This window comes from Amphiura filiformis, chromosome 12, assembly GCF_039555335.1.
Source record: "Amphiura filiformis chromosome 12, Afil_fr2py, whole genome shotgun sequence".
Taxonomy (NCBI): domain Eukaryota; kingdom Metazoa; phylum Echinodermata; class Ophiuroidea; order Amphilepidida; family Amphiuridae; genus Amphiura; species Amphiura filiformis.
In genome coordinates this window covers 50,413,415-50,429,193 of record NC_092639.1, presented here as the reverse complement: position 1 = coordinate 50,429,193, position 15,779 = coordinate 50,413,415, and the positions used below count along the sequence as shown (strand labels likewise).

Below are 15,779 nucleotides of genomic sequence, written 5' to 3'. Positions count from 1 at the left end.
TTTGGCGAGCCTTTGTATTACATTAACCCTCGACCTGGAAAGGTGGCACTTTTGAATTTTCCTGTTGACTTTTTCTAATCAAATCTGATCGCGACATAAATTAAGAGTCAGCCTTATTATAAAATGCATGGTTAACATAAAGGTTAATGAAAAGCGTTACCTTAACAGCCCCGGATATTTAAGGGTACACTAGGTATTGTTGGTCGAAACAGTAAAAAAAAAAATCGATTTTCATTATCTAAATCAATATATTATTGAAAAATAACACTTTGATGTTGTGCAACAGTTCATTCTACAAATCATATACATTGAAAACTTGATTTATTGGTGTTAATGAGTTATGTACGTTTGACTAAAGTGTTGTTGTTTCAGCCCTCTTTACAACATAACTCAAGAACCACAGGACTTACAAAAGTATATATGTGATATTTGAATTCTTCTACACACTCGCTATGAATTGATCAATGCAAATTTTGCCAAAGCTCACTACCATTCGCAAAATGCTGTGAACTACCAAACCGCAACAGTTTAAAATAGTTGCTAACCTTAATAATATCTTGGGCTTCTTCAATTTCCAATATATTAATACTGCAGCCACAGTATAGCTCAATTACCGTAATTAAACAAACACCGAAGTAGGTGAAGTACCGGTCTGACCTTATTGAATTGCAAGTGCGAGACATGCAATCTGCGATAATATCCGACTCCATTATGTTACTTATACCTTTTTCGTAGCTGTAACAGATCTGATAAGATAGATAAATGTATACTTCAAGATGCATTTCCTTCACGATGGTTTTGGGCATAGAACCCGAGGCATAGACTTCGATACTGACGACTGGAAAGATAGAAGCCGGGACATTCTACATTTGATATGCAAAACGTCTTGAGTCAATTGTAACAAATAATGAGCTTTTAAAGGCTTCTTGTTGTTTGCGATAGAGGGGGTTATTGGTTCTGAGTATAAACGTTTAGGAATCGCACAAAATGGCCACCGTACATTGCTTTTACTGCAAAGGTTTTAATACATCCATAAAAGTGGAAAACCCATACATATCATTCTGTTTTAAACAAGGATGGTTGATGAATAATGTGTAAGCTATATAATATAGGATTACTAGTAATAATACACTGAAAAGGTATACAAAAATGTTGATTTTAATAAAAACATATGATAATACAAAGGGGTCTTAAAAGTATTCATTGCAAACGGTCTGAATCTTCAAATGGTTGCGTTTGACCATTGTTGGACGTAGCCTTCTCCATGACTCTCCCATATCTTCCTGTCTCTTGCTTGTCTTCATGTAAGCAATATTGAGCACCACCTCCGTTTCTACCTGCCTCTTGACACTTTTTCCTGCTCTTGGTTGCCATTCTATACGCCTTTATTCTCCCTCTGTTTTCTTCCTTACGTACAACGTTGCATAGCCATCTCCATTTCGCTTATTTAATTTTCACCACTATGTTTTTTGACTTGAGCATGTTGAATTTGTTGTCTTATTTCAATGTTCTCTTAAGGTTATGGAAAACATACTTCTTTCCAGTGCTCTTTGGGTTTTCTTCAAAGTGTCTGTTCCAGGTTATTGGTTGTTGTCCATGTTATTTGTTGTTATTGTTGACATTGCACACACTTCTGCTTAGATGCATTGATGAATTTTTATCACAGTTCTTCAATCTTCCAAAGCAGCTCCAGCCTGCCTAATTTATCCGGACAATGACTTCTCCCCTGGTGTTGTTTTCATCTTCGCTTATTCATCAATCCTATCAATGATGTCACTTTCTATTACAACGAAATCCGCAAACTGGTGGTTTATGATATATTTTATTTTTCCCAGTTCAACCTTTTTACTTTCTTTATACAAGTCATTTAACCGTACCTCCATTTCCTTTACTGATGTTGTGGTCAAAGCTACATTGTCTACAAATAGCATCCCTCTTAGCTTCTGCTATCTATGATGATTTTCCTGTCCTGAAGGTCAAGTATTCTAAATATGTCTTTCATGGGAATGTTTTTAGAGATATTGTATTTCCCTGTCTCACACAAGTCTAACTATGAAATAAAATTTGAATGAATGAATGAATGAATGAATGAATGAATGAATGGGTTTGGAGACATCATTTTCACGTGTTTGTCTAAGTATCCTCAATGATTTGGACATACCCTTATTGACTCAAAATTTACGCAGTGCTATGTAGAGATCTTTACGTTCCACCGACTCGAATGCATTCTCATACTCAATAATCCGATGTATAATTTTTGGTAATATTCATTGGCCTTCTCAATTAGTTGATTTAGGCATGTAGATGGTCTACTGTCTATATTTATAAATACGTATTTATAAATAAACACGTGACCACCTCCGCGCAGCCATAACAGCATGTAGATAGGAAGTCTGGAAGTAACCGACACAGCGGGTGGTCTTCCTGTACATTGTTTTCTGTCGGCAAATACTTTCAAAATGTTGTTTTTGATAACATATTGCAAATTCAGAATCCCCCTATGGGCAATAATTTTGCAAAGAGTCAAAGAGTTCCTATCTATGTCAATGGCATGAGGATTTGGTCACGCTTGCTGGTCTTGGTATATCGTGCCCATTGGTCACGTGCGTGTTTATAAATACGTATTTCTAAATATATGATAATAATAATAATAATAATAATAAAAACAAGAATAATTTTTGCATGAATGTAATACCCAAAAGTATGAAGTGCTCTAATTACAGTAAAATGTAGGTTTTTATATTAAATCCGGGGATTTCCGAATTTTTCATATTTCACCGATCGAGTGGTGGCTAACACAACGCGTTCATGTGTATTATTGAATATAGTCGAAGGTAGCTGACTGTTGGAGAACCACTTCTGAAGCATGCCTGTTCCCTTGGTTGGGTTTTGCCAAGCACCCCCTTTTTTATGCAATATTCCTCCCCTATTATCATGATTATGGGTCGACGTTAAGTTCCTATATACGAGAAGATCGTTCAAATAAATCATTGTGAAAATGATAGGCAATCCCCGGGAGACAATCAGTAAATAATAGAGTTTCAGATAAAAAAACAAAGAAACTACGACATGAAAATGAAAATGGCCATAATGTAACTCAATTAGTATTACACACTACATCGGCCGCCGCTTCCTCCTCTCAAACATTACAGATTGTATGTAAGACCGTTTCCATTATGTGATAAATATGAAGTGTCAGGTTTCCAGCTAATAGCGACAAGTATCATGAACATGATGAAGTATAGTATGGATTATCTTAACCCCCTGAGCATTACCTGCCGATCCAACATTCTCTCTGATTGGTCAATTACATGATATCTTCATTTTAATCACCAATCATAATGAAGATTTGAAAATAATTCACTCAAATTCTTTTGCGTGGTGAAATTATTTTAACAATGTTGCTGATTGGTCCAATTGATAATGAAAACTTCGTTTTGACCAATCGGCAGGTAGTTCTCATGGGGTTAACCATTGCTGCTTCTTTTCCGAACAGAAAAGAGGTGGCAGGTGGACATCACTGAAGTGTTGCTTAAATAAGTCTAATAAAGTAGGTGCTTTCCAAATATACCCAAAGACACAACTGTACATATTTGTCTGAGTGAATTAAGTGGTCTTGCACGGACAGAAATCTCATTATGGCAAATTGTGTTACGTATCGCGTATTATATAAATGTTTGATCACGTCTCGGCTGAAAGCATTCAATAAGGTAAGCTTTTACCAAAATTGAGCCGAAGGTGTCGAGTTTTGATGAAATGACATGCTGTATGCTGCAATTCAAAGAGATAGAAAGGTTGAACTGCATATTCTACTTGCAAATTAGTTTTGTCCACACCTTCCGGTCCTCGACTACTTAAACCTTTTGTGAACAGCTTATCCAGGACTGCCCATCCACATCATATTTCTATTTCAACCAACTTTTTCATTCAAGCAATGCTCACGCATCTAGTTTTCCAAAAACCTTCTTTTATGCATTTTTAAATGAATTATGTTCAAATTTAATTAGAGTTCAATTAAATTGAATTAAAATTCTCAAGGGATTGACACCTCACGTTTGGCCGAGTTAAGAAAGTAAAATTGCACTATTGAATTTCCCAGACCTCTCTTCGACTGTTGAGCATGTATAGATTATCGTGTCCAAGCATTACATGCATGATCCATTACGTACCTCAGAGGCAAAGCCCATTTAACTGGCAGGTTCTTTTTCACCTCTAAGGGTCTTTTAAGGAATACTGGATGTGTACTTTATACTCTTGGGATTTAATTGTTATTCATTTATGTGTTGCATTTGATACGAATCCAACATATTTTAAAATGTTAAAAGTGGTATTAAAATCTTGTTTTCAACTTTTTGTCAGATTATCATTATTTTGACCTTGTTTTATTATAGCCCTTAAGAAAGGAGAAGTGGCAACAACATCAAATAATTTCGTGAAAATGTCGAAAATATCGAGGTCTTGTACTTACAAACAACCTCTACTTACCATTGATCTTATAGTGTACGTTGGTCTAGTACCAAAATTGTGTAATCAACTCCTTAGCAACACCCGGCTCTGTAAAATCATACAAGACTTTAAGAAGCTCTTCAAATGTTCTTATTGATGTATGTTGCTTATAATTACGTAGGTTACTTGCATTAATTGTTAACGGTTAGCCAATGTTACGTTAACCTGCCTTTCCAACAACAATATCATAATCATCAACAACAACATCTACAACATAAACAACAACAAATAACAACAAACGAAAGCATTCTTCCCCTTGCAATTGACGTGCCAAAGCATAATTTGATGTTCTGATTGCAGTTTTTATGATCAATATTCGAAATTTTGATAAACATTTCAGGACATGCATTAATGTCAAAACAAAAATTCGCACACTCTTTAGACCTGCGAACATAGCTTGCCTCTCCTTCTTATCACTGCTTATAGTGCACCTTTTTACCGCCCCATGTAGCCCTGCATGTACAAGGATAAACTAAGGTACATTGTAGGAGCTAAGAGGAAGCGCATTGAGACTATCATTTTGTTGATATTTTTCGATGCGTCGTAGGGTCATATTTACAATGTTATAGATTAATTATTGCAAATCTCATTGGAATATTGGTTTGCAAAGATGCATCCGGATTATAATGTCAAAAGATCTTCTTAGCCAAGTGTACTATTTTTTATGATGTAAAGTACTCTTTACTTGGACCTACCCTCCTGCACGCTATTTGTCTCTCCGTTTCATTTCAGGTATCGCTGGGTCTTCCAAATACTTTTCCTTTTCGCGTATTTGAATTAGTTTAAAACGTAATTAGATTCAATTGAAATACAATTCTCGTGGGATTGGCACCTTACGTTTGGCAGTTTTAAGAAATTGAAATTACGCGTTGAATTTCCACGACTGTACTGTGGAAACACATCCATTATGTACAGAGCAGGCAAATCAGTCAACACGTTAAAATCTAAATCACCATTTTATCATCATAATGGGTTAATTAAGGTAGACAATTAATTGTTTCTGTGAGCATTCTTTATTTGTCTAACTTGTTTTGCTAGCTCCACACGTGATTTTGTACCCGTGGACATACTCTCATTGAAAATCAGACATAGATTTGTTGTGACTACATTTTATGGAAATTTGAAACAGTGAACCCCATGCGCGGATTGAGACAAACAGTTTGGAGGATGTGTTCTTGAACAATCGAGGGTGCTGAATACGATTTATGGGATCCAACCTAGGGGAAATATGGGGAACCGAGAGGTGGCCACGCATGTCAGTAAAATAGTCATTTCAATACTAGTATTAGAAACTTCAATAAGTTGCGCTTTTGTACCAAACTGGGCTTTCTTACTGGTATTTTGGCGCTGCTCTAAAATGCGTCCTGTAACGTTAATGACATCTTTTGTTCACAAAAAAAATTTATTACCAAGAATAAATAAAAATTCCTTTAAAAAAGGAATGGGGCGCCCAATGTGAGCTGGACGGGATATGATGATCAAATACGAGAGAAATACTTCATGGAATGAAGCTTTCGTGTCAATTTGCGATTATGTGGGGTGGGAGTTCTGTTTTGGGGGCCTATTGTAGTGAGGATATTGCTTTGGATATTGAATATTGTTGAATTTTGTTATGCAGGGCCTAGAGTATATGATGGATAGTAGGGGCCTATAGAAGATACAAATAAGTAAGCCCCCCCCCCCCCCTAGTCATCTATACACTCATTCCTGTCACACGACAAATTTCGACAAAGTCATGTAAACGTAATTTCGTTTTTCACCCGCCCTCGGTCCACAAACAATCCTGAAATGTTGAAAACCTGGGGTCAGCGCACTCATGCCAGTTTATCCTAAGGTATACTTTGTGTCTTTTGTAGCCAACCCTGTGGCTATGAGAGGATAGGAAATACTTAAAACTAATACAAAAAATCATACCCTCCTTTCATATCAAACAATTCCAAGAAATTGACAGGCCTGTTAAATCAAGGGTAAGATCGATCGTTATTCTTCATGAGACAGGCACAGCCCATTTTATGTTATTAATTCTGCTAAAAATAGTAATTAATAAATAACAAAATTACGTCATGACTTTAAATCGGCCATAGAACTCTATTTTAAACGGACAAAATAGCCATTGGGGTTTCTTTCACTTTACCTTGCTAGGAACCCTTCCCAGCAGTTAGGCATATTACAATAAATATTATTTCATTCAGCATTTTGGGTAAAACACTAACAAAATGATGTAGGCCTAAATCGTACATTATTGCTTTAAACTGCCCAACAACGGTGAACCACGAGTTAAAAGTCGCCTAATTGGGCTACCATATCGCGGGGTTGGCAACTCGGGTTGCAAATACACTTCTGACCTTCAACACAATCATGTCTTTCGAATTTATTCCTTTCTCTGCTGAGCAGAATTGAAATTCGTTAATTAATGTTTTTGATCAGAGATAGTCACCACAAAGATACTGAGCTGTGTTCTAATATTTGGTCACAATCAGTTAGCAGTGAAGCATATAAACCAATTAGTGATTTCATGATTGGTCAGTGGTTGTTTTGTTTGGTTGAAGGATTAGGTGTGCAAAGGTCACTATGGACCACAATGGCCTCATTCCAGTGGCATATTATCAATAACCTCAATTAAACAATCATAGTGCAAAATTTGACCTTAAGTCGCAGAGTATGAGTTTTTGTACTCACATTTTCAAAGGTCATTCAATGAATGCACAAATGTATTGGGGTTAAAGAACTGTGCCCTGATAGATGAGCATGTTGTAGATTCTTCACACTGTAAACAACTAGTTCATGTGCAAACATGTTCAAAACATACATAATTAGAATGGTCAAATGTCACCGTCTATCGGGTTCTAAGAGGCGGTAAACTGCAGTTTAAACCATACCTGACCATACAAAGGTCACGGTGTATTTGGTGTTTTTATAAGTCCATTAATTTTGTATTTTAAACAAAGAATATACGCACAACATTTTATCCCGTGCACATCAGAAAACAATAATAAAATAAAATCCAAGCATATTGTGGTTTTATTTCTAAGCTGGGCATAATTTTAAGCAAAACAGTTCTGAAGTAAATCTAGCAAGACTGAAATTAGAAGCTTTTTGCAAAGTCAAGCCAAATAATGGGGGACACCGCCGTAGCGGGCGCCCCAAAAAGTTAAAACTGTCTACATTTTAACCAATCAGACGATTATTTAGAGCAAATAAAACATCATTTATAAGTATTTTGCTGCCATTCTGAAAACGTCCTCAAGGTGCATCCAAGTTTACATTAAATACTATTCATGAGCGCAACATAATAGTATAGAAGGTTATTATACCATAAATCATGTTTATCTTATAAGCTATTTGGTAGTCTGTGAGAACAAAAACAATCCCTATCAGTTCGGGCGCCGTGAACCGGGGTGTGATTTCACACTCTTTTCACTTGTTTTAATTTTTGCAGCAAATAAAACACTTAGGCAGTCTGTTTGGTACATTAAATAGTTAATGAGCTTTCTTGTTTCAAATTGCAGTTTGGTTCAAACAGTAGGAGCACGTGTGGCCGAGTGGATACATATAGGGTATAATCTTCTTCCACGGTAAACCAAACAGCTTCCGTGGTAAACCTTATAGCGCCATCACTTGATGAAAGTACGTTATTAGTAGGCGTGAGTTAAAAGCTATCATGGCTATAACTATTGCGACTGTAGGGGTGAGCTTGCCTACAGGTAAATACCGGTAGGCCTACTCGTGGCGGTTACATTATAGATTTTACAGATTAGACACTTAAAAGTGACCACCTAAATAACATATTTGAAAACACAACCCTCTCCTGTATAGTTTAAATAGGCCTATTAATATAATTTTTAAATTCTATTTTATTATTTTGTTATTAATTGAAAATCTAAAATAGTATAAAATCGTATATGATGCCTTAAATTAAAGTTTAAAACGTTCTTCCAATATTAAAAACTATTATTAAATAATCCCTAACATCTCAGACAACACCCACCTCCCCCCAACACACACACCCCCACGCCCCTACACCAACAACCACATCTACCTTGTACTAGTACATGTGCAACCGCGCGTGCACCATCCAGCATTGCCCCGATACACTACCCTATTACGAGCAATGGAATAGCCCGTCAATCATACACAGTGGTTGCTGCTGGAAGGAAGATTATACCCGATATGACGCGGTTGCTCATGGAAGACAAGAAGGATTATACCCCTTTTCAGTGGATAAGGCGCCCGACTCATAATACATAGGTTGTGAGTTCGAGCCCCGCTCGTGCCAACGTGTTGTGTCCTTGGGCAAGGCACTTTATCCTCATTGTCTACTGGGGGATGTGGTTGGGTTGGATTGGATGTTTGTATAGTTGTTTGTTTCAATGTTGCAATATTGGCGCTGATTAAGCTGCTGCCTGCAAATTGCATTGTGTCTGTTTAGGTGTGTTAAATGTACAATTCTAGCAATTTGACCTGCGGGTCACCATTAGAGTTTGAAATTAAATTTAAAAAAAAAAAAAAAAAAAAAATCATTTGTGCAATTCTTTTTCAGCAGAGCAAAATAACGCAATAAAGCAGAAGTAACCGATAAAATTGCAGCTTAATTGTGTTCGCTGCTTTTTAAGGATATTATGTTGTTGTAGTACAAAGGAAATATTTAAACCACAACAATATAAAAAACAGCATGTATAAAGCACCTTGAAGCACAACTAGCTAAAAATGCAGTAAGAAATTAACAAGAGTATTTGAATTCACAGACGGTCTGTGAATTCAGAGGAGTCTTTGAATTCACAGCGCCCGAACTGACAGGAGCCAACGTAGAGGGCACTTTGATTAAACAGGATAGAACTATTTTTTTATTTCCCAAAAATCGACCATGGCATAGTCTAGTCTTGGACAAAAACCTTATGACGAGAATACAGGGTGTGGCAGAAAACATTAGCAATCATGTGATTAATTATTTTATTATTTAGCAGCTTTGTGAAACATTGTCAGATGAGACATGATCAAGCATTCATAAATCGATACCGGAATCGATACATGCAAGAACAGAACACGCAAGACAAGTATGTGTGTGCAGCTGTGTCTTTTGGTTAAGTTGGACGATTTTATGTGCCCTAAGGTTGAATTACTCTTTTTGTCTTTTATTAAAGCAACACTTCAGTGATGCCCACCTATCCCTTTTTTTCTGTTCGGTATGATTGTTCTGACCATTCAATTCATATTATACACAACATCGGATGCCACTTCCTCCCCTCAAACATTACAAAAATGAATATAAGACCGTTTGTATCATGTAATAAATACACATCCAATTACTCACTGGATGTACTCTGGAGCTACTCTGGATTACCCCCAGGGCTACTCTGTAGCGGTGTACCGTAACGCGAGTCAAAAATCCGTGGACTACTCCTATCCGGGTTTCCACGGTGTACCTCCCGTAGAGACAGCCTATAGCGGAGTACCTCTAGAGGTACTCCTTAAAAAAATGCGTGATGATCTGTTGCCAGATTGAATGCTATTTTTCTCAATTTAGCTTTATTGCATGCTTTTATTTGGATATATTAGGGATTTTTGTTCTTTCTTTCTTTCTTTTTTTAATTATTTTTCAAATATATGTTAATAGTATAATAAATTAATAATAGAAAATAGTAAACAAGTAAATAGGCCTACAAAATACATAAACAAGTTCAGAAATAGACAAGTAAAATTAATGAAGTAAATAACTGACTAAATAAATTTATAAATGAATAAACAAGTAAATAAAATAATAGGTAGGCCTAATTAAATTAACAAGTAAAAACTACACAAATAAGAAAGTAAATAAGTAAACATGTGTATTAGGCCTAAATAAAAAAAAATGAATAGTACTCGTAGGCCTAGGCCTATGTAAAATAATCAATAATAGAATGCTAATAATTATCATTAACTTGGTTGTTATTTAGCTTTTTAATTTGATTACCAGGGCGCCGTTTCATAAAACTTTAAATTTAAACTTAAGTTTAATATTTCTATCTTAAGTCCTAAAAATTTAACTTAACTTTAAGTGAGATTTCGGGCGTTTCATAAAACATCGTAAGATAGAAATTTAACTTAACTTCATCCGAATTAGACTTAAAGTTAAGATAGATCGCCAATCAATTTTAAACGGACAGCCAATCAGCGTCAGTCAGATTTCGCGGGAAATTTTCCCACGGTATATAAACAACAGCGCCCATCGTTTTTTGAAGACTTCGAGCAAATATGGCTGGCTATCGACTCTTGTTATTTGAAAATCGCCGCGCAAGGCGACGTGAAAGAGTGTTTAGGGATCGACTTAACCCTTTCGATGAGTATGACAACGTGGACATGTATAAGAGGTATCGTTTTACCAGGTTGGGATGCCAGCATATTATCGATCTTCTTCAAGATGAATTGCAGCCCGATACCCTTAGAAATCATTCAATACCACCAAGCTTACAGGTTTTCATAGCTCTTCGATTTTATGCGCGTGGTAAAGTCATCGACTCCTCGGGAGACAAGCATAACGTCAGCATTCCCACGACTTCTCGAGTAATTCGTAGAGTAACTTTGGCTCTCTGTAGACGTGTCAACGACTACGTGAAATTTCAACGACTCCACAGGCAGTTGCCACGGCACAGCAGGATTTCATGAACATTGCAGGTTTTCCTCGCATTTTAGGAGCTGTTGACTGCACTCACGTTGAACTACATGGTTGTCCATGGGGTCCTGACGAGTACATCTTCGTAAATCGCAAGAACAGACACAGTATCAACGTTCAGTTAATCTGCAATGCCCACTACAAAATCACAAATGTAGTTGCACGCTGGCCTGGGAGTACTCACGATAGCCGCATCCTCAGGCGTAGCCGAATAGGAATGTCGTTTGAAAATGGAGACATTCAACAAGGCATTCTTCTAGGGGACTCGGGGTACACACTACGACCATGGATGATGACCCCCATACTCAACCCAGCTAACGCTCCAGAGGAAGCATACAACAGGTACGTCTGCATGTTTTCAAAAGTGAACAACACTACGATTGCACTGACTGAATATTTGTTCATGCAATATTAATGCCTCACAAAAATGCTCATCATGAACTTATGCATAAATCATGTTTTATTTAAAAGCTTCTTCTAGACTAAGTTTGACCCTGGTTTGATGTCATGAATGTACCTCATGAATATCATTATGAAGCCTTACTAATTTTAATACTGAAGTATGGAGGATCCCTAAACCCCGGGCCCTAGCCTGGCATATGCAGGGTCATATTCAAGCTAGCGAATTAAAAAAAAATTGTCACGAGTCATATCTATAAGCTTAGCCTACCCTAAGCTAGGCTACAGCTACAGCTACATGCTAGCTGACTAGCATGGACTAGTAAGTAGAATTAGTACTATAGGCCTATCTGTTTACTTTTATTGTCTACTGGTCAGACCCAGCCTTGCATTCTTGTTGACCACATTCACTGTTCACAGGGCCGGTCTGTATCCATGATTGGGGGTGGGCACGGGGTCTGATTGGGGGGACACATTTCCAGCAAATTTCCTATGTTTATGGGTTGTTTTAAATTTCAGATCGATTGGGGTCATACCCCCCCCCGGTGCCCCTATGACGCTACGCCACTGGATACTAGGATTGGGGCATTATACGTACAACCTGGCTATCATGGCCTGCAATAGTATTTTTGCTGAATTTTAGCTAAATCAACAACAGCTGAATAAAAAATAAAAATTCCTTTTTTTTTCATTCTTACAGTCAGTTGAAGGAGTATTTCGTGATCCTAGCGTCCTCTTTTTAATATGACATTTTAATAGATATTATATATTATACCCACAAAAAAAAGCTTATTCCCAAAATTTCAGTTGATTCCGATTTTATGTTTGCGAGTTAGCCTACGCATGATTATGTGTATTACAATGCCCCATAGACAATGTGTTGTAATTTCGTTCTGGTATACCAGAGCGAAATTAAAATTTCACGATATTTTTAATATTGATGTAAACTATTTGTTTTAAGCACAAATCAAATACCGTCATAAAAACTCCCCTTTTTTCTTTAATGAACGAAACTTGTTTACAACTTCACATTTTTTTTGTTTGCGCGTATACTGCTCCCAATACTGCTAGCGGCGTGCGAGTATTCCGCACTGCGTCTACGCATACAACATAATACATACGCATACCTCTTTACGCGTTATCAACACTCATGATGACGTGGGGTCATCTACAGCCTGATAGACAACACCCAAAATCATGTGATTGTCCAATCAGATTATGTTTCTACAATAGACCACTCCCACTGAATAAGAATGTAAAATATACTTTTATTTTAAAATAAATTTATAAAGTTACAGAGTTTCTGAAAATAATTATTTTGATGAAAAAAACATTGGTGAACATGCACCAATGTATGTAACTATCAGGCGCCCCAATTAAAAGGCATGTTACAAGTGGTGACCCCGGGGTTCTTGAAAAAATTTATGCGGGGTGTGCCACGCAGACTTTCGGATGCTGACTTTCTCTACCCGGTACCTACTTTTTGCTACCCATCAGTATACCAATTTTCAAGAAAAAGCACCCAAATTTGCCATAATTGGGTGCTTTAAGTCTAATTTTCCCAAAATCGCCCAATTGGCGCATTCCGCATTACAATGGTTTCCGCTGATAACCCACCCATCGATATACCAAAATTGCTGAAAAGGTACCCCAAAACCGTGGCACATCCCGTATACCTTCAACCAGGAAGAACCCCCCCCCCCCGGGTGGTGACGCCTAACGCCTGTCATCTGATAACAAATTTGCTGCAAGTTGTACATTGTAGATATGCAAAGCTATTTAACATCTAAATATTTTGTTCATGTCCACTTTGCATTGAAGAGCCCATCTTTAGGAACTTCAATTTTCCCCTTTTTTCATCCATTGTTTAATTTCCATTCAACAATTTTCCCCATTATTAATTCATCTATTGTTAATAATTTCCTATTCTTTTCCTTTCTGCAGGGCTCACTGCAACACCAGGGTCCGGATTGAACAGGTAAACGGTCCGTTAAAGAATAAGTTCAGATGTCTGCTAGGTGCCGGCTTGCAGATTCAACCAGATCGAGCTTGTGACATCCCGGGGCACTCAACTTTTTTTGGTAGGGTGTGCCACCGCCAGTTTTGAACTTGAGGTCTAAGGAATAGATAAGCAAATAAAAAAGGGGGGTCTAGGGAACTGATCGGCCGGTCAAAAAGGGGGGTCTTGAGAACTGTTTGACCGGCCAACAGGGGGGTCTTGGGAACTGATCAGCCGCCAAAATCTGAAAAATCTCGGCAACTAAACCATGCAGGCCAAACCAGGGTTCAATTTTGTTGCGTTTTTGCCACAGATTTTTGAAGGAATCGATTTCACTTTGAATTGTGCATTAAATTATTAAATCAGGAAAACCATTAAATTTAATGCAAAATAGGTCTGGTTTGGCCTATTACGATGAAAATCTCAGCAAAACAAAACAGCATTTGAATCAAAATTACTAGACCCTGCAGACCTACAATCTATGCTATTAGCCTACTGATAATTATAGCAGCAGCTAGCAGCATTACATAAAAGCCCCCCATAAAAACAAACCCACAAGAATTTTTTTTTTCAGTGCCGAAAAGAAAAACATTTTGACTACATAGAATTGCATGAGATGATTGAGTGAAGTGTGCAGAATTTGACACCATTCCACTAGACCAGTAGATCGTAAATTACCTTTTAATTCACTGTTATGGCCAGCTGCAAGGATGTGCACACAATTATTTGAGGTACTTTTCCTCATATTTGGCAATTTTATTCCCAAAAGAGATCTCAAAATCATTTATTTCTAGCAAAATGTTCATCAGCTGAAGACATCGGCATCGCGGCAGTCAGTGCAGTGCTGTTTATAACAACAAACCAGTGTTGCCACTACTAAAGGAGCCCAAAATCCCGCCCAAAGTTCACCTTATTCCTAATACAACGTGTTTCAATGGGGAAGAAATTTATGGAAAATTCCCTTTGCAAACGTAGCTTTTGGGCTTGAAATAGTAGGACAAAAAACACGCCTGTCAAGATGCCAATGAGAGCGTAAATCGATGATCTGAGGGTCTATGGAACGGCTAGAAAATTTTCGGGGCTTCAGAGCGGGCAATCAATGAATTCAGAGGGTCTAAGGAACGGCTAGCGGCTCTGAAAAAGGGGGTCGTCGCCGCGGCACATACCCGTATAGCTGGGAAATGTGAGTGCCCCCCCCGGGGTGACATCATCATTGCCACCTGCGTGCTATATAACATCAGCAAGGATCTGCGAGAACCACATCTTGATGCCAACAATGATGTAGATGTTGAGCCCGAACCAAATGCCATCGGGGGACGTGATCGAGCTCGCGGAGTTGTGGCCAGGATGCTAGATCATCAATGACTATTTTCGCTGACTGTACTTTAGTGTGTCATATGCAATGTTTGCAGTCTGCAGACTGTTTAAAACTTTTGTGTTAATTGTTTTTTTTCATGAACTTTGAACTTTAATATTCTTGTTTAGATTTTAACTGAATTATGGGCAGTGCAATAATTATAATGTCTATGGAGAGCCAGCAACATTTTGGTACATGTTAGATGGGGTGGCCAAGGGATTTTTGGCAAAATATGTTCAATTGTACACAAAAACCTGTTGTTACTATTGTACTACGCTTCATTTAAAATAACTATGTTTAAAACAGCAATATCACACAAAATTGGCACTGGTCTACTAAAACTTATGATGGGGATTAAATAAGCATTTCTTGCACATCAATTTTAATTTTGTCCACAGGTGCATTCGGATATGTTGCCCTCTTTCAGAGCACAGTATGATTCTTGTACTTGCTATTGTTGTATGTAATAAGATTATGGTTTTGCAAATGCAATGTACAAAGTGAAAATTATCATGTAAATAGTCTTAAATTCAAATTGACTGATATTTACATCAGGGGAGTTTTACATGATGAAGGTACAAGTTAAAATACACTTTTCCCAATAACATTGTTCAGGGAATGATTTTTTGTTTATAAAAATTGGGAGCATGGGGATTTAAAAAAACAAAAATATTTCAGGCAAACTTGTGTGGGGATGTAAACTTTTTAAAATGTTTTGTGGACATTCCACCTGGTGTAAATATCACTTGATACTCATATAGTATGTGTTGTAATGCTGTTGACCTTGTTTTGTCCTGTTGCATTGGTGGAGCATAAGGGGGGTAAGCAATTTTGGCCAGCCAAGAGGGGGGGCAAGCAATTTTGGTACA

At 37.4% G+C, this 15,779-nt stretch overlaps 1 protein-coding gene across 1 annotated transcript; it reads left to right on the top strand.

The window, feature by feature from the left end:
- Nucleotides 1–10,481: 10,481 nt before the first annotated feature.
- Nucleotides 10,482–13,661, top strand: LOC140166887 (putative nuclease HARBI1). Its single transcript, XM_072190374.1, is given in 3 exon segments — nucleotides 10,482–11,101; nucleotides 11,104–11,497; nucleotides 13,499–13,661. Coding segments are annotated over 3 exon segments (921 nt in total). The 5' UTR covers nucleotides 10,482–10,737.
- Nucleotides 13,662–15,779: the final 2,118 nt, after the last annotated feature.